Genomic DNA, 23,013 nt, shown 5'->3' on the forward strand with positions numbered 1-23,013 from the left:
ATCTGCCTGAGCTTCCCTGAAGGCAGTGCCAAATGCAGCTTCGATTGGTGTATGTGAACACATCACAGAGAACTGCATTCACTCTGGAATCACAGGGGAGGGTATCTGCGTTGTACTTTTTTTGTGAAATGACTTGTTTTTATCTACGCTCTTCACTGTTACTAACATCATCTGGATAGGTCATCATATTCACTGAGCCGCCAAGTCAGCTGATCCACATAAAGTATAAGTCCACAGTCACAGGCTGATGGCCAGCTGCCGCATCTGATTTACTGAGCAGAAGGTAATGCAGTATAAATACAATTTTGTCAGTGGGTTGCTTCAGACATTTGAATGACAGAGTTGAGCTAAGCCCTAGCTGCTAGGATATCACGTGAAAAAATCACAATGATAAAAATAAAAGCAGTTCTCTGAAACCAGATTTAAATTTCTGTTCAAGCCTTTAAGTGTTATGGACCCTTTAGCACATGCAAAACCTTGTAGAACAGGCAAAACTAATAACATGACCAATGACTGTTGCAAAACAAATACCATGACCAATCATTGGTTTTGCATGTGCTAAAGGTATTAGTAACAAGGAGAATTCTTTTTTTATATGTAATGAACAGTAACAATGAAGTTCATATTTTCTAGTTGCAACATTACATCTTGGGAAATCTTAAAATGGGTCCTTGGATAAAAAGTGAAATACATGTCATTATCAAGTAACATAATTCTGTTATACTTGTAAACCTCCCTCTGTGAAAAGCCGTCACACTTTTTAAACCAAAGTACAGTTCCAGTAAATCGGTTGCCTTTCCGTCTATTAATAGCAGTATTGCACTGTGCAGCAATTTTACTGTATTACCAATATAAAACTAATGCTAAAGTTAGATTAAGTGCTAGCATGCTGTAGTGTCGTTTTGGTGCGGTGGCTTCAGAAGAGAAGACGTTCGTAATCTGTCCTGATCTGATGCGTTAGTGAGGCACTGATGTTCTAGAAGAAACCAGAAGCTCTGCTACCTGCTTTTGTGTGTTGCCAAGCTATCTGCATTTGCTGTGGCCTCGCGTTCTCTTCCACATCCGAGCGTGAAGCATAATTCTGCATCCCGGAGGCTTACATAGCACGTATAAATAATCGGCGTTACAAATGCGAGTCGTCTTCGGTGCCGGAACGCAGAATGCTCACGCAACCTTGAATTCCTCCTTCAAATGTATGCTGATTGTCTTCAAGCAAAACAATTTTACTGGGCGGTATAATTAAACCTTTATGCCCAATCTTTTTGTTGTAACCTTTCGTAAGTTTTGTCTGTTTAAGGCAGGTTGACCTCACAAACTGGAGAAGTCCTGCTCTGAGGGGAAGGGCCAATTAGTCAAAACGAGAGTTACTTTCATGTTTGGGCTCCCTGTTCGAAACCGATTAGTGCTCATCTCTTGGCCTGTTCACTACATTTTCAACAGATAGTGTGGGGACCAGCAGGAAAAAAAGATGCTTTTTTGTGTTTTGTAAGTGCATCTGTCACTCACCAATCCGCAGAAATGTGTGACTGCCACATGTCTGGCGTTTCCATGGGAACATTACAAACTGCGCGCATTGGCCTTTGTTAGAGATAGACGGGTGCCTGTGTCCTAGGTTAACCTAAAAAGTGGGCCAGTCTTACAGGCTAGCTCGGGTTTTCCGCCGTAGAACCCAGACTTTTTAAGAGTACTGTACAACATATAACTTCCGTGTGCGCAAAACAAGCGAACGTGTCACTGCAGACACGTAAGTAACCGACAAAAGGAAGACGCAGTTGTACGCTGTCCATTTATCAGACAGTGTGTCAGGCCTAGATAGCTCTGCGCGGGCCAGCTTCTTGAGCCTTCTCTGTGTGCTGTTTTTGCTTCCAGCGGAGCTCACGGTCACTGGGCTTTGATTGAGCAGCTAGCTGAATACTGATCTTTATTTTATTTCTGTCTTCATTTATTTGAGTCTGCATTAAAGGTACCAAAGAAACGGGTGTATGTGGTTTAATGAAGTGTAAAGGCGTTTCTTCAATATGTTGTTTTACCTGCCACTTCGGCGCATGTCTCAAATAGGCATAATTAGTTGTCGAATTTCTAGACACCATTGAACAACAAATTACACTCAATAAACAAATAATTGTCTGCATTGCTAATTTAAGGGGCTCCAATGAATAGAAATGAACAAAGTACCTTTATACTTCTGTTAGAGGTGGTTGAAAATGTGTTCTGAAGAAAAGGGCTAAGCCGGTGCATAAATAACCGCAAATCCATATCAGTATTCCGTTAGCAGATCATTGTAGCCTCATTAACAGAGTGCAGCTGGAAGAAAAACCAAGAGACACGCCGAGACCCCAAGACCAAGCGCGAGACGCTCAAGTAGCTTTTATTGAGGTAAATTTATCATCAAATCTCGTCAGAGTGGTGCGATCCACAAGTGCGCAGCTATTCATACTTTAAGTGATTAATGAAACTTTAGGTTAGCTATCCGTCGATATAGGCCTAGCCGTCACACATAGTACGTGTGTCTTAAAGGAGCACGGACACGGTTAATCATGAGTCGACTAAAGGTAACGTGATTTAAAGGTTGAGTCTTCTCATCGCTAGCAAATCACATAATATCAACCGCTGTGAGGTGTAGAGCTTTGTTTCCGTTGACACTACGCTCACTTTACACTTGGTTTTACGGTGTAAAAAAAGGACAGCCGTACCAGGGCAAGACATTTCGTTTCAACCTGGCAGTCGAAAAGGGGAATTACTGCTCTCGCACAATAAAGTGCGTTAGCCTACTGTGTTAACATGCAGCCTGGGTTTAAGAACCGTGGAAACACACGAAGAGGTGTGTAAATAATATGTATCGCCATAACAAAGTCTGTAACTTAGAGACAAAATTCTCCATGTCGAATGTCTAAGAATATATTTTTTTCCCTCTTGGCTTCCTCTTCATTTTCTCTCCACATATAAACTGCTTGACCATTTATTAGCCCCCATTTGCTTTTTATGTTTTTGGAAAATATCGCATAAGCTGATTTATTTATTTATGTATCGCAGCTGCCTTTTTGAACAATGTGGTCTACGCCACCACTGGCTTCAACTTCAAGGTCTCCTGTCTTTTACAGATCAGTGGTATGAGGGGAAATCTCTTGGCTGTATTCACTAACATATCTGTTTTCATTTTTCTCCAGTGCAACATTGAGTCTTTATTCTGAAGAGCTTAATCTGGTATCTCGTGGGCAAGCAGAAATGAGTATTTCATTCTTTAAATAGTGAGTAATCTGGCATTTCTCCATTCCTGTCCCTGAATTGCCAGTTTTTTCCTAAGACCAATACTGCCGTCCAGTGGGCAGAGATGTGCATTACAACAGCTGTGTGAAGCTTCTCATCTGCATTGTTGAAAATGGCGTATTTCGATCAAGCAGACCTGCGGGACTGGTTCTTCATTCACAGTTGGCTGGTAATTAGTCATAATGCCAAAGCCATCTTTCATCATTAGTGCATGCACAATTACCCTCGAAGTGAGCCTGACTCACTGTCTAAGTGCCAGTGTAGGGACCCAATCACTCCAGGATTTTAAGGGGGTTCCCAGACTGCCAGCCTCCTCTGAGACTGGTATTTCCTCGATTCTAATTGGCTGGAAGCCAGGGCTCCAAGCAAACTCTGACTGGAAGATGGAGATAAGCCTCCCTTTTCATTGTGTACACTTGTTAGATTAATGTACACTTATATTTTGTAGGTTTGAATATCAGTTTACACCCCTGCTCTGAGTAATCACATATGCCTATTTCAAAGCATTTGTACCTGGTATTTGGTGTGTTTCCACATATGGTGTAAAGATTATTTCCAGTATTCCCAGAGTGTATACATTCCTTCTTTTGTTCAACATGTAAAGCACCTGTTTGAAATGATGAATGTAGGTAATAAATTGTGTGTAGCTGAGTGAGTCAGTTCATTCTCTTTGATCATGGCAACAGAGGGAAAAAACATTTTTTCATAGCCATTCCTTCTCCACCCCCTTTCTCTCTGTGCGCAGAACGACTTGTGGTCTATTTTTGCTCTCCTTGCTATTTTTCCTTCCCACCCATTTCCCCCCTCAATTTCCAACCCTCCCAAACTCATTCTGTGTGTGTGTGTGCATACATGTGTCTGGATTGGTTGTGTGTGTGTGTGTGTGTGTGTGCGTGCGCATGTCTGGATTGGCTGTGTGTGGATGCCTATGTGTGGATTGGGTGTGTGTGCATGCATATGGATAGTGTGTGTGTGTGTGTGTGTGTATGCATGCACATGTGTGGATATACCCGTGTGTCTCATGCCTTACTGTGTAGGCCTTGCTTAGCCTGCCTAACCTGTGCTTTAGAAGGCTGCTTTGTGTTTTCAAAAAAGAAAATCTTTTCAGATCAGGAGCTGGTCTGGAAAAAATTCCTGTAGTCACAAGTCGGCTCCTGCTCCTGCCCTGTGGTTTCAGCTAATGTCTGACGCTTGCGCCGGTCTATTTTAAAAGCAGACACGCAAACAGCGAACTTTATGTAGCGGTCAGGGGCGGTGAGGAGAAAACGCACACACTGTGACCGGCACGGTTTGGCCCCCGGCTGCGTCCTCCGGGCGGCTGCACTTAGGCTGGCGCGCGCCGAGCCGCGTTCAGGCGAAGCAGAGGCCTCGCTGCTGGACCGTCCGATGGAAACGGGGCTGCGCTGGTTCCGAGTGCGTCATTTGCTCAGTTCAGCGGGGGCGGAGGGTGTAATCTTTTACGCGTTTCTCAGGCGAGCGCGTTCTTACGTAAGCTGGGCGCGCTTTTCTGAGCGTGTGCGCCTGCTCTGTGTGTAAGTCTGTCGGGCCTGAGGTGAATGATTCACTATGAAAATGATAAAAGGTTTTGTTATTTGTTATGATGCTGGTTTGTTATTGTCAGTGATAAAATCACAGCGCCTCTTTCCCACTTTCCTTTTTTAATAGGGCAGGGTGACATTTGGTGACGGACAGATGCTGTAAACTTTAACTCTGTCACAGACGGGCGTCTGTTTGAGTGTACGAGGCCATGTACTGACAATGGTAAAATGATTTCCCTGCTGGAAAATCATTTTATTCTGTTGTTTTTAAAAAAAAATTATTAATTTGTGTGACGTTTGTGAATCCAGCTACAAATCTGTACCAGTATGGACTAGTCTGTACCGGACAGCAACATTCAGAGAGACAAACATGTTTATTCACTCCTGCAACATTCAGAGAGACAAACATGTTTATTTGAACTCTTTCTGTCCTTTTTATTTTGTGATTAGTGGACTTCGTACTTGTTAGCAGAAACGAGTGGGCATTTGCTCTTTCATAAGCCATATGGTATGGCTTTTATCACAAATAGTTGGATTAGTCGAGCCACAGTGCCTGGCAGTTTAATACCTTTGAAATTATATGTAGGAATAACTGTAGCACAAAGGAACTGCAAATGAAAAGCCTGACTCTAAGTCTGCTGTATTTTTAGAATTTTGACATTTCATAATTTGGTTATTTTCTGTGTAATAATCAAGAAATGTCAAATGGGAAGTCACCAGCAGAAAATTGTCTTCATTACGTTTTAATATGACCATTTATTCGGAGTAGGATTCAGAATTGTTCCCGACACCAAAAAATGAGAAGGTACATTATTTTATCCCATTTTTTGTTTTGTGTCTACAAAATTTAGATTCCTAATTGTATTAGTAGGCCTGTCCATTAGACAAGTGTGCACTCTAGTCTGAGACAAGTATGCACTTGCGTCAGAGGCAAGTATGCACTCTGATCTGAGGAAAGTGTGCACTCTGATCTGAGGCAAGTATGCACTCTCGTCTGAGGCAAGTGTGCACTTTTGTCTGGGACTAAATGTGTAGCTGCTGCAGACAGACTTCAGGCGCCCGTTTGACCTGACCAGAGGGGTCGCTGTTGCGTCATGAGACAGAGGACTGAGGCCCAATGTGGGTAGAGATCATGGCCAGTTCCACGTCGCCTGTCAGGGTGCCAGCGACAATGATACAATCACCGTTCAATAACACATCCAGGAGTGCCCTACACCGAGTAGCAGTTAGCAGGATGAGCCACTTAACAGCCCTGCAGTGTTTGAGTGGCATGAAATAATCGATCGCTTTCCTCTCATAGATATTTAATAACGCTGCAGGTGAAATGACTCTGAAGGCAACATAAGCCACTGATCAAATGACTGACAGTTTAGATGGGTGTAGCATTTCACTAGCAAAACTAACACAACAAATTGTGCCTACGATAAAGGGAATCTTGGATATATGCTCTCTGTCTGTTCCATTTGGGTGAACTCTGGGAAAGGCCCTAAGTAACTTAAATGATCTTTGTTTCATTGGCTTTTACAAAAGACAAGAATATAGGTCTTTAATGACATAATGGGGAAATCACACTATGTGATATCAAGAAAAGGGACATTGAGACACAAGGGAAACTATTACATGCATCAGTTTCATGGCAGTGCAAGTAGTGACTTCAGACAATCAACAACTCAAGTTGACAACAAAACCTAAAGGTAAAACTGGAAAAAATGAAAAGCAAACAGACTTTAATGTATTTAAAATATATTGGCTTTGACATGCTTGGTTGCTCTGGGGGTATCTTAATTGGTGCTCCTCTGTGCTGAAAACGCTGACCTAGTGCGTGGTGATTTTACGTTTCTTCAAGGCTGATTTGCCTGAGGTACAAGTTACAACGTTATAAGATAATATATGCCGTTTGCAGTGCCATCGTGTGGTTAGAACCATGGTTGCACTTCAAGCATTCGGGGATAGGCTGAGTTTTCAATTTGTTTTGCTCTGTTGTTTGGTTATTTTGTACTTGCCAGCTCTCAAATCCATTTAGAACTGTCATTTAATGCTTACCAGCTGGGCATAATTGTGTGAAATGCATGAAACACTAGTTCAATTTGGTGTTCTGGATCAAAACTTGATCAAAAATGGGACTCATGTCAAGCGCATGTCAAGCAGCGAAAAGCCACTATCCAGATATTCTGTGGAAGTTTCTTTCACAGCCTGGATTGACCGCTGCATCTGCGTGATTCATCTTCCCCAGTCGATACGTTACGCCCAGTAGGACAACAACTGTCAAATTTACATATGATTGACAGTCCTACTCCTAAGCCATAGGCTGTGTCCCAAACCGCATACTTCCATGCTCCGAGTGCGCATAGCGAGCATGCCTCCATCTTGGAGTGCGAGTCCAAACCGAAGTTCGGTAGTGCGGAGCACGGATAAAGTACCCGGATGCGCACTCCATTTGATCAAAATTTGAAGTGTGCATCCGTGCATGCTCCGACTGGGAAAAATCCCATAATTCCTTTCGCGAAAACTGTCAAAAACAACGGTAATGGCGGATGACAGTCTAGTGTAGGCTACTTTCTCGGATTGGAAACTGAAATCATGTCATAGGGAAATGGTACACAGGAGTTGGTATATAAATAAAGGGGTACAGTGTTAATTAATAACGCAATATGTAAAGTATCAGTTGTTTTTTTCGTTTAAAGATATGTACTTTTAACGAGTTTAACTAGCTATACTGAATACGTGCTAATCGTCGGGTCCCGTTTTTAATTATAAACTGCCGTTTTATCCTCGCCACTGCCCATTTTTTCATTTAATTTGAAATACACCCCTTGCCTATGGAGTAGCCACCACAAACATGACTGGCTCCATAAATGTTGCCTAGCTGAGTAGGCTACACAGCGCGAAAATAATGAAAAAACATACACGACTGTTTACAATGAAATGGCAACTTTATTATGGGGTTGACAGTACACTGAAAGCTATCCAAACGGCAATTAATATTTTCCAAGCTTTCGTTGCCTTCCACTGCTCTTCTGACAGCAAAAAGGAGAATTCAATTGAAGTGGCTAGCTCGCAAAAAGTTGCTAGTATTAGCCCACTAGTTAGTCTAGATCATAATATTTCAGTAGCCTACTACTACTTTCGTGTGAGCATCTATCGACCGGGTTCGTTCGGTAGACAGACAGACATCAGATTTTCAACTGTAGTCTATATAAAATAGGCGAAATATAAGTAACAACATGTACCTAGTTATGTAGAAAAAAACGTCCTTGTTATCCTCTGGAGGTAATTTTTTCAGTACTTTCGCGATTTTTTTCTGTGTCGGCAAATAAGTCAGAGGTTGCCCAGTGCTAGCTTTAGCTGCTACGGGGACGTGTATCTACCACTGCATAGAGATTAATGGAACTTGTCTTTACTTGAGATCGTAGAAGTGTCCCGTCGTGTGTATTTCAGGTTAATATGAAAAAGGCTGGTCCCTACTAGCATTTCTAGCGATCCGTTACATATTCACAGTTGTAACCCAAGTAGCAGGAAGCAAAATAGCCATTAAGAAGAAGCGACATTTTCACTACTTAATGTTCGCGATTACGGAATTAATTAGTATATCAATATAACTAAAATGTATATGTATTAAGTTGGATTTTTTTCCCATTTAGACAGTTATGTGTAATTTTTACAAGACTTGCATTTAAATAGGTAATGGAGTCCAGTCCGCTTGGTTAAAAATTAAATAAATGCGGTAGCATTTCAGATGGTCGATAATATGTCCTCTCACTCTCACGTTATTCCCCTCAGGTTTATTACCGGAATTTTACCAATAGTTACGGCAAAGGTTAAAGGTTATGGGTCAGATGTCGTCACGAAGTGCATCCCACTTATTTAACTGTTTCTCCGTGCTACTGCACTTCCATGGTTCGGAGTGCGTAGTCCCAAGCATTGCCTGGAGTGCGTATTCCGGAGCACGGTAGTGTGGAGCATGGAAGTTTGCGGTTTGGGACACAGCCATAGTGTCCAATCAGCGGGACGATGTTTATTTTCATACCCAGGGAGGGGGCGGAACGTTCACTGGTCTCACGTGATTCTGAGATCACAGCACTACGGAAAGGGGCAGTTCTTATCCAGTTCAGTGGGGGCAGCCTTGTTTTCACAGGGGTAGTGGGCGGGGCAGGGAAATAACGAGAGGCAATGTAATGAGAGCGTAATGTTTATGAAGAGCGAATGAGTCAATTATGTGACTTTCTAAGACCAAAGCCTGACCTGACTGGAGGGAGTATTGTGCGTGTCGCTTTGGGGAAATAATAACATTGAGTAACCTGCAGACAGCTTGCACTGGACCTACATATCCGTTGTTTAGATGTACAGTTAAGCCGGCATTGCACAGATCTTTATCTCTGAATATGTATCATGTGTATGTGTTGTTGTAGATTGTAAAAACGCGTTGTCTTAAGAACTTCAGAAAAGCGTGATACTGAGCCGTTTGGGTCATTCGCCTTGCAGTCTGGTTGATGTATTTGTTTATGCGTCCTCGTTGGTAATGGAATTCTGGTGTTTTATTTTCTGGATAAAAGCGTGGTTGTAGGGACTAGACGTTATATTAGGTAGAATTAAAAACGAGATGTATAGTGAACGTCACAGCAGAGATAACTGATATGAGAGATGGATATTGCGAGCTAGCAAGCTAACTTGCTAATTAGATTGCAACATTGCGGGAACTGGCCATCATGCTGTTGTTGAAACCAGTTACCTGGATTTAAATCGTCCTGACTTCAATGCAGTTACTGTTCTAGCCAGTTAAATAAAAGTACTGTGGAGCTTATTTGATACCTCCATAACCTGTTAACAAGTTGGTGTTACCCAATGTGTTATTAGTGGAGTTAGGACTGTTGTCTTTTATTATTCAGGGATGGTGGCCAGTTGAGTGATAATCCAGTATAACATAAATTTAGCAGGCTGTTGTATATTTTGGGAATTAAACTCTTTGGAGTCATATGACTACGGCTGGCTTTAATTAAGGAAAAGTGCGTAGATGCATAACTAATGTTATCAATGTCTGACACCTTTTTCGTCAACCTGCTAAATGAACGTCGCGAACTGGCTACATTGGGTGGATTCTGGAATAACACATTGCGTTTGGTGGGCAATACTTATCATAGAAATTGTATAAACAACAGGGAACGACATTAGTTTGTTAAAAAAAGGAACACTGGCCCACTAAACGGGTGTTGTGCCTGGCTATAAAGACACTGGTGCAAAATACGGGAAAATACTGAAGCACTAAAACACGTTGGCTATTCAGCATGCGGTGGCGCTAGCCATTAAACTTAAGTCAACGAAGTTGACATTTAAATGGTGAAATAAAAATAAATATTTTTTCATTAAACGTTAGCTGTATAGGGTTTGGGAAAAGGTTAACAGTCTAGCAACGAAGCAACAGTACTCATGCGGAATACCGAAAAATGGAAAAGCCAAGTTAACTAATTACTGAACTCTGCACTGCCTTGAAGTCAACCTGAAAGAAACGGATGAGACTCTAACGTCACTTTCAATGCGACTACTGCAGAGTCGATACTAGGTACGCAATGCCGAGGATGTGGAAGAGGCCTAGTTAGTGTTCGCTAACTCTGCTCAAATGAATAAATCTTATTTCTGTCCCCCAATACTATGAAACTCGCGAAAGGATTATTATCTACTAGTTACTTACCATTTCAGGACTGGTCAAATTAAAAATATCTAAACGGTCAAGCCTCACATGCTCTTCGTTACTGACTGTACATAAGTGTAGTAGTAAAGGTCCGAAATGTTAATGTTTGACGAACTAGCTAACCAGTGGTAATGTTTGACATACTCAGGCATGCAAAACTAACTATATTGATGATCGGTTTTGTTTAGCAAGCTATGAGTTGAAATGACATCTTTTCTACGTAATGAAAACGACTTGCTTGTTCCGTTTCCTTGGAATTGGCTTGCTTGATTAGCATTTTACTGACTCCAGGAACCACTGAATCGAGAATCGAAGAGCACGTGCCCTGCGTTGCATGGACTGGCTGTAATTGAACACAGTCCCCCTGGATCTATCTTTTTTATACATCTGTAAGGAGTTTAAACGGTCCAGAATAAGGGTTTGAAAGGGTGACACTAACTTATAGTTACCGAGTAATTGGGGTCCTCGCAGTCTTTAAGAAATGAAACATGTTTTCGACGCAACGTCATCAGCATCCCTCGCAAGGCTTGAGTATGTTCGGTCAGTATAATAACATTTCCTACCTATACAAGTCTTGATAATCTACTTATTTTCCATTAAACACTCATATTTTCCATTACATTTACCATACATGACATTCGTGTATTCACTTCGTATTGTCTGCCTTATATCGAGTTTAATATTTGCTAATTTTGCTGAATTTTTTTCTGAACTACCAGGAAAGTGTTGCTATGGAGTATGGTTTAATTCCAGTAGGCCTAACTGGCGATTCATTCATAGCGATGAGCAAGAAACCAGAAGCATAAATAACAAAACAATGTATTTAATACTGGCTATTATTAATGCAGTGTAGCTGTTTAGTACTATATGTGGTCTTGTGATACTTTCATCAAGTTATTCGACAAACTGATTAATATTAACGCGAGTTCTTTGTTTACACCAGACCGAAACACTGCCGAATTTGTTGTGCCACAGCAAATAGGGAGTGATGCAGGTCCTTCAGCAACATACAATAGCAAGACACCCAAGACTATACTTGTGCATTAAATTATCGAAATACCTTTCAGTAGTACTGACTTCTATGCCAGGAAGCACTCAGGCAATTTAAGTTTTATTGCTTTAAGCCTTTGTGTTTTTTTTTAGATTGAATTGTGTTTAAAAAAAAAAAAGAACTCAACATAATCCAACATGATGGTCAGACCGTGTGACCCACAGAATACTACAGAATATTTGCTGAACTCCTACTTCTGTTGGCCTCTATAACTCTTTAAATGTTTAAATGTTTAATGTTTAAAACCTTAATACTACAGCCATGTGTAGTTCCACCTAGTATAACACTGTGGACAAGGCCTATTCAGCCATAATAATCCCAAATTCAACAACTAAGCTTTACTTGTGAAAGGTACCATGATGTAGGGTGCTGGGGTGATAAAACTACTCATACACGATGTAAAAGGCAGACCCCAGTTTAACCTCTTCACTTCCGTATTAGCTCATAAAGTCAGACTGACTAAAGCAGTGATCAGTTATTGAAGTGAAACCTGAGTCCTGTATACCATGGTTAAGAGCAGACTTCATTTATGTATTGCTGGAGCAAGTTGTAGCCAGTATCACAACTTCACACTATCCAATGGGACAGAAGAAATTGAATATAACTGATTTATTATACAGTGTATATGAGCAAGGTGACGATTTATTGTCTAAATTATTGTTACTTCCTCCTCCTTTCTCCAGTGTGGACGAATGTGGAGCCCCGGTCAGTTCCTGTTTTTCCTTGGCATTCATTGGTCCCTTTTCTGGCACCGAGCCAATCAGAATCATCTGCCCAGCCGACTGACGGCCAACAGCCTGTAGATCAGGCTCATACAACCAATCCGAGCAAAGGTAAGATGACTAGCGCAGTTTTGGAGAAAGAACACATTTGAAGTATCTTAAGAATTTTGAGAACATTTAAAAAGCATTATGTATCCTACCACTATGAGATGTTATGGATAACAGCATCTACTAAAGAGACAACACTGAGAGATATTATTATGTTTGTTATGGGGTCTGCATTCAGTGGTAGCTCTAATAATCAGAAATGAGTATTTTGAAAATGTACCCTGCCACAAATTCTCCCATCGGAAAAAGAGCTAAAATCCCACCACGTCCAAAAAAACGTTCAGAGGTTCTTATTGTTCTTATACAGCTGTACATGAGAAATGAAACCGGAATCTGTGATCGCCGTAGTCTCTGTCGTTAACGTCTCTTTCCCCACGTGTCCCGGTGTGTCAGAGCCACAGTGTAGCACCGCCCCGGCCGCTGACGGACGCACAGACTCCCCAAAGGTGGAGAGAGGATCACCGTCTCGCCCGCCCGCCACCACGAACAAGTCCCCCCCTCCGGAGAGGGAGCGGGATAGAGAGAGGGAGAGGGAGGCCGAGAGACAGAGGGGGGACAGCGAGACCGAGAGTGATGTGGACGACCCGTAAGCGTTTTGTGTGTTATCGAAAGTGAAACATACTGGAACACCGTGCAGCGTATTGTAAATAACTAAAATATGATGGTCAACGTATTTGACAGCAGTGACTTTTTAAAATAAATGTATGAAGACATCTGACAGTGACAGTAGTTAGTGTGTTTGCCCGTATGTTGTGAATTGTGGTAATATCTTGATAATATATTTTATTTTGTATATTGCGTTATATCCCTTTTCAGAAAGGGTCTCTCAGTTCCTACTACTACTGCCGATGCAAAGAATCTGCAAGCAGAAAACAATGCTGTTAGGAATTTGCTAACTGCTCAGGTGCTGGAATAGGAGGCTGTGTGTCTGTGCTGCGGCTAACTGCAGGCTAACTACGCTGTGTGTGCTTCAGTCTGCTGCAGGACGGCGCGTCGCATTGTGCAGCTTCCTGTCGCGGTTTCCCTCGCGCAGATTTAAGTGTCCTGCTCTCTTTCCCACGACAGGTTTTTTTCGGGCGTGCTCCCTGACGCGGTGCTGTCGGCGTCACCCGGGAAGAGGCGCACCCAGTCACTGAGCGCCCTTCCCAAGGACGACAAGAGCAGCCCAGGGAAGGTACGTCCCCGCGTGCGAGCGTGACTCACGTCCGCTCTCTGACTGGCTGTCTCCCCCCGCCCTTTTACGCCCGTCACCCTCAGGTCACTGACACTGACGGAGTCGGCTGTGTAACTCTGCCTCTCTGCTCCTGCCCTCCTCTCCCTCCCTCCCTTTGCGTCTCTCCCTCTTTCCCCCTCCACCCTTCCCCAGAGGGAGAAAGACCACATCCGACGGCCCATGAACGCGTTCATGATCTTCAGCAAGCGCCACCGGGCCCTGGTGCACCAGCGGCACCCCAACCAGGACAACCGCACGGTCAGCAAGATCCTGGGGGAGTGGTGGTACGCGCTGGGGCAGAAAGAGAAGCAGAAGTACCACGACCTCGCCTTCCAGGTCAGAACACACCCCCACCCTAACACACCCGGCTGAGCTGATCGACTTCTCATTTAGACTTTCTCCCGTATGACCAGAAGGCAGGGTTTGCACTTTTTGGGAGTATTTAATTGGTTCCAATACAGCAGACAAGATCAGTGAAGCGTAGAAAAGTATTTGAATCCAAAGCAAATACGTATTTGTCCCAGGTCTGTATTAAATGTATTCGTAACAAAAGAATTTAGAAGAGCAGTTGAAAAGCAAGTTAAAATGAAAGCGTGAGGAGGGTAGTGGAATTGATTTAGAGAATAGCAGAGTCCTGGCTGTGTTTGTGAGTGGTCAGATGCACACCCTTATGCCCTCTCTCCTGACTCCCTCCCTGTCCTCCTGCTGTCCTGCCTTCCTCTCTCAGGTTAAGGAGGCTCACTTCAAGGCCCACCCTGACTGGAAGTGGTGCAACAAAGACAGGAAGAAGTCCGTCCCTGAAGGCCGGGGACTCCCCTGTGGCAAAGATGTGCGGGAGAGGAGCATGTCCGAAACCACTGGTGAGGAGAGGTGGCTGTGCGTCTGTTATACAATGCATGTGTGTGTGTGAGCGTGCGTGCGCGTGTGTGGGTGTGTAAGTGTGTGTTTGTGTGAGAGCGATTGAGCGTGTGTGTGTGAGCATGTGTTTGCGCCGCGCGTATGTGTGTGAGCTGTCTCTGACCTCACCTCTCCCTCTTTTGCCCAACAGAGCCTCAGCCCACCTCGCTGGGGGCGGAGCTGAAGGGGGCGGGGCCCGGTCAGTCAGGTGCGGCCGAGCGGAACGCGGGGGCGGGGCTCATGACCCAGCTCACGCGCCCGCGAGCCTTTTCCCAGAGTGCCGTGCACACCCTGGAGAAGAGGGAGCGGGAGCGGGGGAACGTGCAGGCCCTGGAAGAGCTGGTGAGCTGCCTCGACCAATCAGCACCCTTCACATTCCTGCCCGTCCTTACCTGTCCTTACCTGTCCTTTACCAGTCCTTACCTGTCCTTACCTGTCCTTTACCAGTCCTTTACCGGTCCTTACCTGTCCTTACCTGTCCTTACCTGTCCTTTACCAGTCCTTACCTGTCCTTACCTGTCCTTACCTGTCCTTTACCTGTACTTTACCCGTCCTTTACCTGTCCTTACCTGTCCTTTACCTGTACTTTACCCGTCCTTTACCTGTCCTTACCTGTCCTTTACCCGTCCTTACCTGTCCTTACCTGTCCTTACCTGTCCTTTACCCATCCTTTACCTTTACTGGCCTTTCCTCTACCTGCGTTCTGACCGCGGTCCCTGTGTTTAGATGTCCCGGGACGGTGGGGGCCAGAGCTCAGGACGTCCCCCGCCCCTCTCCCAGTCCCAGCGCGGAGCGAGCGAGGACATGACCAGCGACGAGGAGCGCATGGTCATCTGCGAGGAAGAGGGCGACGACGATGTCATCGGTGGGTCCGCGGTCCCGGCGCCTCTGTGATGTCATAAGCGTGCGCCTCCTCGCCCTGCGTTGTAATGTTTTTGCCCCGGGCTCAGTCAGCGGGGTGCGTCCCATTACTTGTCACTCCTCACCTCCTTTCCTCCACTCCCCCCACTCCCTCTCGTCTCCTACCTGGAAGTATGTGGAGGAAAGGAGGGGAGGAGAGGACTGGAGGAAAGGAGAGAACGAGGAGGTGTGAAGACAGGGACAGCGTATCTGCCTCTCCGTCGTCATAGTCAACGTTGACATAGTCAGCCTATTTAAAGCTACAAAATAGCGTGTATGTTTCAAGTGCAAGTTGTTGGATGTAGGCCACAGTAGCCTGTACAAATATGAACCTGAGGTTGCAGTTTGCGTGGAGACTCTGATATGGTAGCGGCAACATTAGATCAAAGCAAACGTCTCATAGTACACAAACGTAATTTACTGCAATTCCAGAATCCCAGTGTGCATGTCTTATCATACAGAGCACTAATTTACCTCATGTACTGTGGCAGCCTACATTCTTACTGTCAGTTCACACAGGCTAATTCAGAAACATTTCTGTGGATTAAATGGATATGTCGCTTCATTCATAACATCTGAGTTGTTTCCCAGTGTTCAAAAGTGATAATCTTCCACTGTAACATCTGAAATAACATTTGTTGATAATAAATATGTCCTTTGGAAACGTTTGGTTGAATAAATTTATTAACGCATACTATTCACATTCTGAAATAATGGTGGCTGCCATGCTTATTTATGTTTGGAGTCATGTTAGTTCCATAAACATTCAACGGCAGGCAAATAAATAAACCAGTCTTAAATTGCCAAATTTCTCGGTAGGATATGAGCGACAAAAACGAACTAACATTTTGACACCTGTTGTTGGCAATCGATCTTTCCGGTGATAACCTGCTGAACTACACACAAATTTGGCTAAATATCTTGCATAATTGAGGAAATCCAATTTCTCTCTCATCTTTACCTTCTATAATTTGGGTGACAGATTTTGTGGGATGGTATTTCAATCCCTGTGGGCGTGGACATGAGGACACAACCCAGAAATGTGAAAAGACTTGCGCGGTCGCAGACATCGATGTGTCCTTCCCCGGGAGGGGCTGAGTTTGAAGCCACTTTGCTCGTCTCCTCCGATATTGGGACGCTGGAGGGAGGGAGGGAGGACGCACAGACGGGTGTCCGGGGCACGGAGGAGAGGAGGATGCACTTTTAGAGTATTGGGACGCAGGTCTGATTGTTCGTGTCCTCTGCAGATGACTCCTACCCGGGCAGCTCCATTGACCTGAAGTGTAAGGAGAGAGTGACCGACAGCGACAGCGAGAACGTCTCTGCAGACGAGGCCGACGGAAAGGTACTGCTGCTGGAACCGCACCTTCTGACCGCTCATTTATGATGTGCACGTGCCGTGTGCTCTGTATGTATGTAAATACGATGCTCTCAATAATGTCAGAGTTTCCCCATCGTGTACATTGTGTAAGGTAGGGGTAAATACAGAAAGAAGTGAGGAATGCGTTCTAATAGGGTTTACAATATAGTGATTCTTTAAAATTGGGAGCTATTGAAAATGTGACTAACTTTTTGGTAAATTCTTAGTAAATATAAAGGTTGTGACTTTGTTTGCCATGTTTGCTTTTCTCAGTATATGTTATTATATCTATGTGATTGAAACTGAGACGTTGAAACGTGCTCCTGTTTGCATCCATGGGAAGAAACAGCCAGCAAGCGTTCTGCTCTTGCATCAGAAAAAACAACAGAAGGACAGTTCAGTGTTGGAGCGCCATGCTTTCAGGTGAAAACAGGTGTAATCTATGACAGTTCTTTTCTCTATTCCTTTTCTACAGCGCTCCTTTGCTCCTATGATCTTCTCCTCCTCTGCCTCCTCCCCCTCAGTCTCCCTCTCCTCCTCTCTGGGGCGGAGCACCCCTCTCTCCTCCTACCCCGAGGGCAATGGGGGAGGGGCCTCGGAAAGCAGAAGGAAGAGAGGGAACGAGGGCAGAGGAGGAGGGGGAGAAGGAGGGGAAGGCGGAGGAAGCAGCAGTACCAAGGATGGAGTCGGAGCTGGTGGTGGAGGAACAACCGCCACTCATTCAGGCCCCGCCTCCAGCCAGTCCCTAATGGCCGGCTCTGCCGCTGGCACGCCCCTCCGCTCCCCAGACCCCGGCCCCGGCCTCGCCCTCGCCAACCCCCTGGGCCTGTCCCCCATACTGGGCGTGGGCCGGGTGGCCTCCACCATGGTGACCAACGTGGTGCGGCCCGTGGTGAGCACGCCCGTGCCCATCGCCAGCAAGCCCCGCGAGGGCGGGCCGCCCCTCAGCCCCGTCACCGCGGAGAGGAAGCCCGCCCTGCAGCAGCAGCAGCCCCATGCGCAGCTGCTGATTGGAGCAGCAGGAGGAGGAGGAGGCGGGGCAGCCAGAGGGGGTGGGTACTACTCCTCGTCCTCTCCCAACCCCGTGAGCGTAGGCGCCGTCGGCCAAGGGGGGCTGGTCACCAACCTGGTCCTCGGGAACGCCTTCCCGGCTCCGCCCACCGTTCAGCTTATAACCCCTCCCCAGCTGACACCCCAGCCGCTTCCGGCCACGCCCTCCAGCCATAGCAACGGCCCCTTGCCCCTCCCCGTACTCCAGTCCCAGTTCCTTCCCGCTGCTCAGCTGGCGTCTTCGTGCGGCAGCAAGGCCATCACGCAAGTCCAGTACATCCTGCCCACCCTGCACGCCAGCGCTAACCCCAAGAGCCCCTCCCCCCAGCAGCCCCTGCAGCCAACCAGCATCTTCACCCTGCCCACAGCTCCGCCCACTCACGTCTCCCTGGCCAACGGGAAGCACTCGGGGGTGGGGCCAGGAATAGCGTACGCCACCAGTCCGGCGGCAGTGGGAGTGGTCAGCCCTGGAGCCAGAGGTGAGGGGGTAGTGAGGGAGGGGTGCTTAGGCATGCTGCCTGCAGGGTAGGGCTTCAGCACTAAAACCCAGAGATCACCATTAACCCAACTCCACTGCCTGCTGAAACACACTCGCTTCCCTCCAGCTCGCCCGCGTGCATGCCAGTCCACACCCGCACCCACACCGTCAGAGAGTCACCCTCAAATGAACACTCTCACACACTCACTCATACATGCACATGTACCTTCCCTACAAAAGGGTTGGGTTTTGTAAAGGTGAGGGTTAACATGCATATACACTCACGCACTATTATTGAATCCTAGTTTCACATTGCCTTTAGTGACCATTAAGAGGGATGAGGTTGGTGAAAGTGTCATTATTTGTAGTAAATTATTCATGTCATTTGGTGTAAAGATGAATGAGTTGGAGAATTTGCATACTTCCGGGCACGAGGTGTAAACTATACCCCCTATCTCCTCTATAGTTCAAGCGCAGTCTCCAGTCTTACAAGGCAAGATGGTGGTTCCCATGGCGACTGTGAGAACGGGCTCCGCCCCCCCTCAGCCTGTGCCCCTGGTGGCCCCGGCTCTCCCGGTCCAAAATGGCACCCAGCCAGCAAGCAAGGTACACGTCCGAGTTTTGACCTTCAGAAGGGGGGGGGGGGTGGTGGTGTCTCTGCTCCCCCCCCCTTCCACCCCCCCCAGACTGCTGCTGTTGCTACTGCTGATTGCAGCTGAACTGCCGTGTTGTCATGGCACCAGGCGAGGCTGCCTTTGACTCTCTCCCGTGCGGGCTGCTCGTCTGTCTCCCGGCAGACCCTCGTTCACGCTAATGCGAGCGCTTCGCTGCGGCGCCCTTCAGAGGCCCTTCTTAATGGGACAGAGGGGACGGATTGCATTAAAGTTAGATAACCGCGCTCTTCGCTACGTCGTTCGGACATAAAAACACATCATATACAAAAGATCTCAAGCTGTTCTCAGCCAGGCAGCAGCAGCAGCCGAATATGAGCCGTGTGCTGTGATTGCTCCTCTCGCTCTTAACGGTGCGAGCGGGCGGTGCGGGGGGCTGAGGTGGTATAAAGTCTTTTTTAGCCCGTCTGGCAGCCCTGGCAGGCGGGTTTACGAGCCCGGCGCCGACGCGATGAAAAACGGCAGCAATTTACCAGCTCGGTTCACGCGGCCACCGGTAGAATGAGAGGAGGCAACGATATTGGCAAAAGCCAGCAAAACGATAGTGCCTTAATGCGTTTAACTACCAGGCACCTGGAACCCAATAGAAATGCAACTTGGCGCATGTGCTTGGGTGAAATAGACTCTGCACTGCCGATTGGATCCTGAAGCGGTGTTTTCACATTCCATTCATTTTATGCGGTTCCTGAAAAGGAAATTGATTTCGCAGCTCGTTAGGCTTGATAGAACTCGGAACAAAGTGACTGCCGTCACACAGACGGTCAGCTTTACGGCGAGCCTCAGACACTCACCGAGAGACGTACGCTCATCGCAAGGTCAAAACGGGCATCGGGCCCTGCTTATATCCACCGTAGGGAGGCTGGAACTGCATGGTGTGGAGCTTTGAACAGAACCTGAAGTCGCTGTGATTGACGCGTGTCACATCTCTTATGCAGATCTTCCAGATTGCACCCATGCCGGTCGTCCAATCCCAGCTGCCCTCCGGGGGTGCCGTGCATGCTGGGAGCCCCTTTCCTGTGTCTGTGGCAACGGCGACGATGATGGCTTCAGGCCCCGCCCCTTCACAGACGGTGCTACTTCCTCCGCCACCAACAAGGTACTGTTGCCAGGGAACAGGGTCTGACATCACAATGCAACCTCCACCATCACTGTCACACACTAATGTGTTTCTAGCCAAGTACCTGAATTATAGTGTTGAATTATATTTTAAAAATTTTGTCTTATAGGATCACGTATGTTCAGTCCACCCCTGGAGTCCCCACCCCTCTGCCATTGGTCTCCACGGTGACTGGGTCCTCCCCTCAGCCAGCACAGCCCCCTCCTGCCCCGGCGTACATGCCGTCGCCCCTGGCAACTCTGGGCTTCACAGCCATCGCCCCAGCCGGGCAGACCTTGGTACAGCCCCTTATAGCAGGTCAGTCCACTGCAAGTCACCACTGGAGGGATCACCCATAGTGATCCAGTGTAGAAGAGTCAGTCATCACCGCAGCAGTGAAGTGTGGAAGCGTTAGTGTTACAGACGCTGTTCTGATTCTGCTCTCTTTCCTCCCCAGGCCAGCCGCCCCTCCTGGCTCCAGCACAGTCTCCCTGCCCCCCGCTCACCTCCCTATCCGCCCCTGCCTCAGGAGTCGGGGGACAAATAGTCACTGCCATTTACCCTCCCCCTAGCGTCACCCTGGCGGCGGGGGTGGTCTCCGTGACGACGGTGCCCCCCGGCGGGGCGTACGCGGCCCCCTCGCCCGCCTCCCCGCACATCCTGCCCAAGCACGCCGCCGCGCCGCCGCCGGCCGACCCGCAAGCGGACGGACAGACGGACAGGCCCGCCCGCGCGCAGGCCGAGCCCCTGGCGGAGGCGCGGCCGGAGCCCCCCGCCCGGTCCCCGACGGACGGGCGGGGCGAGGGGCAGGCCTCCGTCAGGCCGGGCGGCGCCCCCAACGGCGTGACCGCGCCGCTGCGGCCCGGCAGCCCCACGCCGCCCCCGCACACGGGTGAGAGAAGCTGCGGCTCGCCTGCGTCCCTCCCTTTTGCTTTGACCCGCCTTCTCTGCGTCTTCCTCTTTTTATGCTATCGCTTTTATACCTTTATATCTTAGTACTCCTCACTTCTGCCTGGTCCATCTCAACACTTGTGTTCTTTTCTATTTTTAAGCAGGCAGCGCGCTAGACGCCCCCAAGCTGCCCCCGGTCGCAGCAAGGACCCCTCAGAAAGTGAAGGCCGCGGTGGCCAGCATCCCCGTGGGCAGCTACGAAGGAGGCGGGCGAGGAAGGGAGAAGGAGAGAGAGAGGGAACGAGAGCGGGAGAGGGACGGCGCCCTCGGCGGGCGCTTCTCCTTCGAGCCGGAGCGGGTCGGGGGCACCGGGTCCCCCCTGCCTCGTCCTGCCGAGGAGGGCCCTTCGGCGGGACGTCCCGAGGGCCACAGCGATGCAGACGGCCCCGGCGGTCGCAGCAGGGAGGGAGGTGCCAAAGAGGTAGGCCAGGACCACTCACCCGTACGCCATAATACACAGATTTAAGGGTAATGCCCGCTTTCAGCTTCACACCGTTAAGAGACGCAATGTACTGTATGATAAGGTACACATCTTCCCCTCTCTGTGGTTTGCATGGAAGGATTCCCTGCCCTCCTCACCCTTGCCCCCACCCTCTGGGCTGGACACCCCACTGCCACCCCCACAGAATGACAAGGACGCCCACCTGCCAAAGAAGGCGAAGTCCCGCCCCCCACCACTCAAGAGGACCTTTGACTCTGTGGACAAGTGAGTTTTATACAAACTATAAACAGAGAGACTGAGGCTCACAGACTATAAACAGAGAGACTGAGGCTCACTGACACTAAACAGAGAGCCTGAGGCTCACTGACTGTAAACAGAGAGACTGAGGCTCACTGACACTAAACAGAGAGACTGAGGCTCACTGAACTAAACAGAGAGACTGAGGCTCACTGACACTAAACAGAGAGCCTGAGGCTCACTGACTGTAAACAGAGAGCCTGAGGCTCACTGACTGTAAACAGAGAGACTGAGGCTCACTGACTGTAAACAGAGAGCCTGAGGCTCACTGACTAAACAGAGAGACTGAGGCTCACTGACTGTAAACAGAGAGACTGAGGCTCACTGACTAAACAGAGAGCCTGAGGCTCACTGACCTAACAAAGCAGCCATGACTAAAGACTGAAGCTCACTGACACTAAACAGAGAGCCTGAGGCTCACTGACACTAAACAGAGAGACTGAGGCTCACTGACACTAAACAGAGAGCCTGAGGCTCACTGACTGTAAACAGAGAGCCTGAGGCTCACTGACTGTAAACAGAGAGCCTGAGGCTCACTGACTGTAAACAGAGAGACTGAGGCTCACTGACATTAAACAGAGAACCTGAGGCTCACTGACACTAAACAGAGAGCCTGAGGCTCACTGACTGTAAACAGAGAGACTGAGGCTCACTGACTGTAAACAGAGAGACTGAGGCTCACTGACTGTAAACAGAGAGACTGAGGCTCACTGACTGTAAACAGAGAGACTGAGGCTCACTGACTGTAAACAGAGAGCCTGAGGCTCACTGACTGTAAACAGAGAGCCTGAGGCTCACTGACACTAAACAGAGAGACTGAGGCTCACTGACTGTAAACAGAGAGCCTGAGGCTCACTGACTGTAAACAGAGAGCCTGAGGCTCACTGACACTAAACAGAGAGCCTGAGGCTCACTGACTGTAAACAGAGAGACTGAGGCTCACTGACTGTAAACAGAGAGACTGAGGCTCACTGACTGTAAACAGAGAGACTGAGGCTCACTGACTGTAAACAGAGAGGCTGAGGCTCACTGACTGTAAACAGAGAGGCTGAGGCTCACTGACTGTAAACAGAGAGGCTGAGGCTCACTGACACTAAACAGAGAGACTGAGGCTCACTGACTGTAAACAGAGAGCCTGAGGCTCACTGACTGTAAACAGAGAGCCTGAGGCTCACTGACTGTAAACAGAGAGCCTGAGGCTCACTGACACTAAACAGAGAGCCTGAGGCTCACTGACACTAAACAGAGAGCCTGAGGCTCACTGGCTGTAAACAGAGAGACTGAGG

General features: G+C 47.6%; 1 protein-coding gene across 1 annotated transcript in view; it reads left to right on the forward strand.

The window, feature by feature from the left end:
- LOC135261557 (protein capicua homolog) overlaps positions 1-23,013 on the forward strand; it is a 54,241-nt gene that overhangs the window by 26,781 nt on the left and 4,447 nt on the right. The window contains exons 5-19 of the mRNA XM_064348008.1: positions 12,226-12,375; positions 12,766-12,958; positions 13,438-13,546; positions 13,739-13,921; positions 14,313-14,445; positions 14,634-14,824; positions 15,209-15,347; positions 16,630-16,727; positions 17,218-18,271; positions 18,737-18,876; positions 19,877-20,037; positions 20,168-20,355; positions 20,495-20,929; positions 21,090-21,409; positions 21,549-21,694. Coding sequence (XP_064204078.1) covers positions 12,226-12,375; positions 12,766-12,958; positions 13,438-13,546; positions 13,739-13,921; positions 14,313-14,445; positions 14,634-14,824; positions 15,209-15,347; positions 16,630-16,727; positions 17,218-18,271; positions 18,737-18,876; positions 19,877-20,037; positions 20,168-20,355; positions 20,495-20,929; positions 21,090-21,409; positions 21,549-21,694 — 3,640 coding nt within the window. The remainder of the gene's footprint in view (positions 1-12,225; positions 12,376-12,765; positions 12,959-13,437; positions 13,547-13,738; positions 13,922-14,312; positions 14,446-14,633; positions 14,825-15,208; positions 15,348-16,629; positions 16,728-17,217; positions 18,272-18,736; positions 18,877-19,876; positions 20,038-20,167; positions 20,356-20,494; positions 20,930-21,089; positions 21,410-21,548; positions 21,695-23,013) is intronic.

Source organism: Anguilla rostrata, chromosome 8, assembly GCF_018555375.3.
Source record: "Anguilla rostrata isolate EN2019 chromosome 8, ASM1855537v3, whole genome shotgun sequence".
Classification (NCBI taxonomy): Eukaryota; Metazoa; Chordata; class Actinopteri; order Anguilliformes; family Anguillidae; genus Anguilla; species Anguilla rostrata.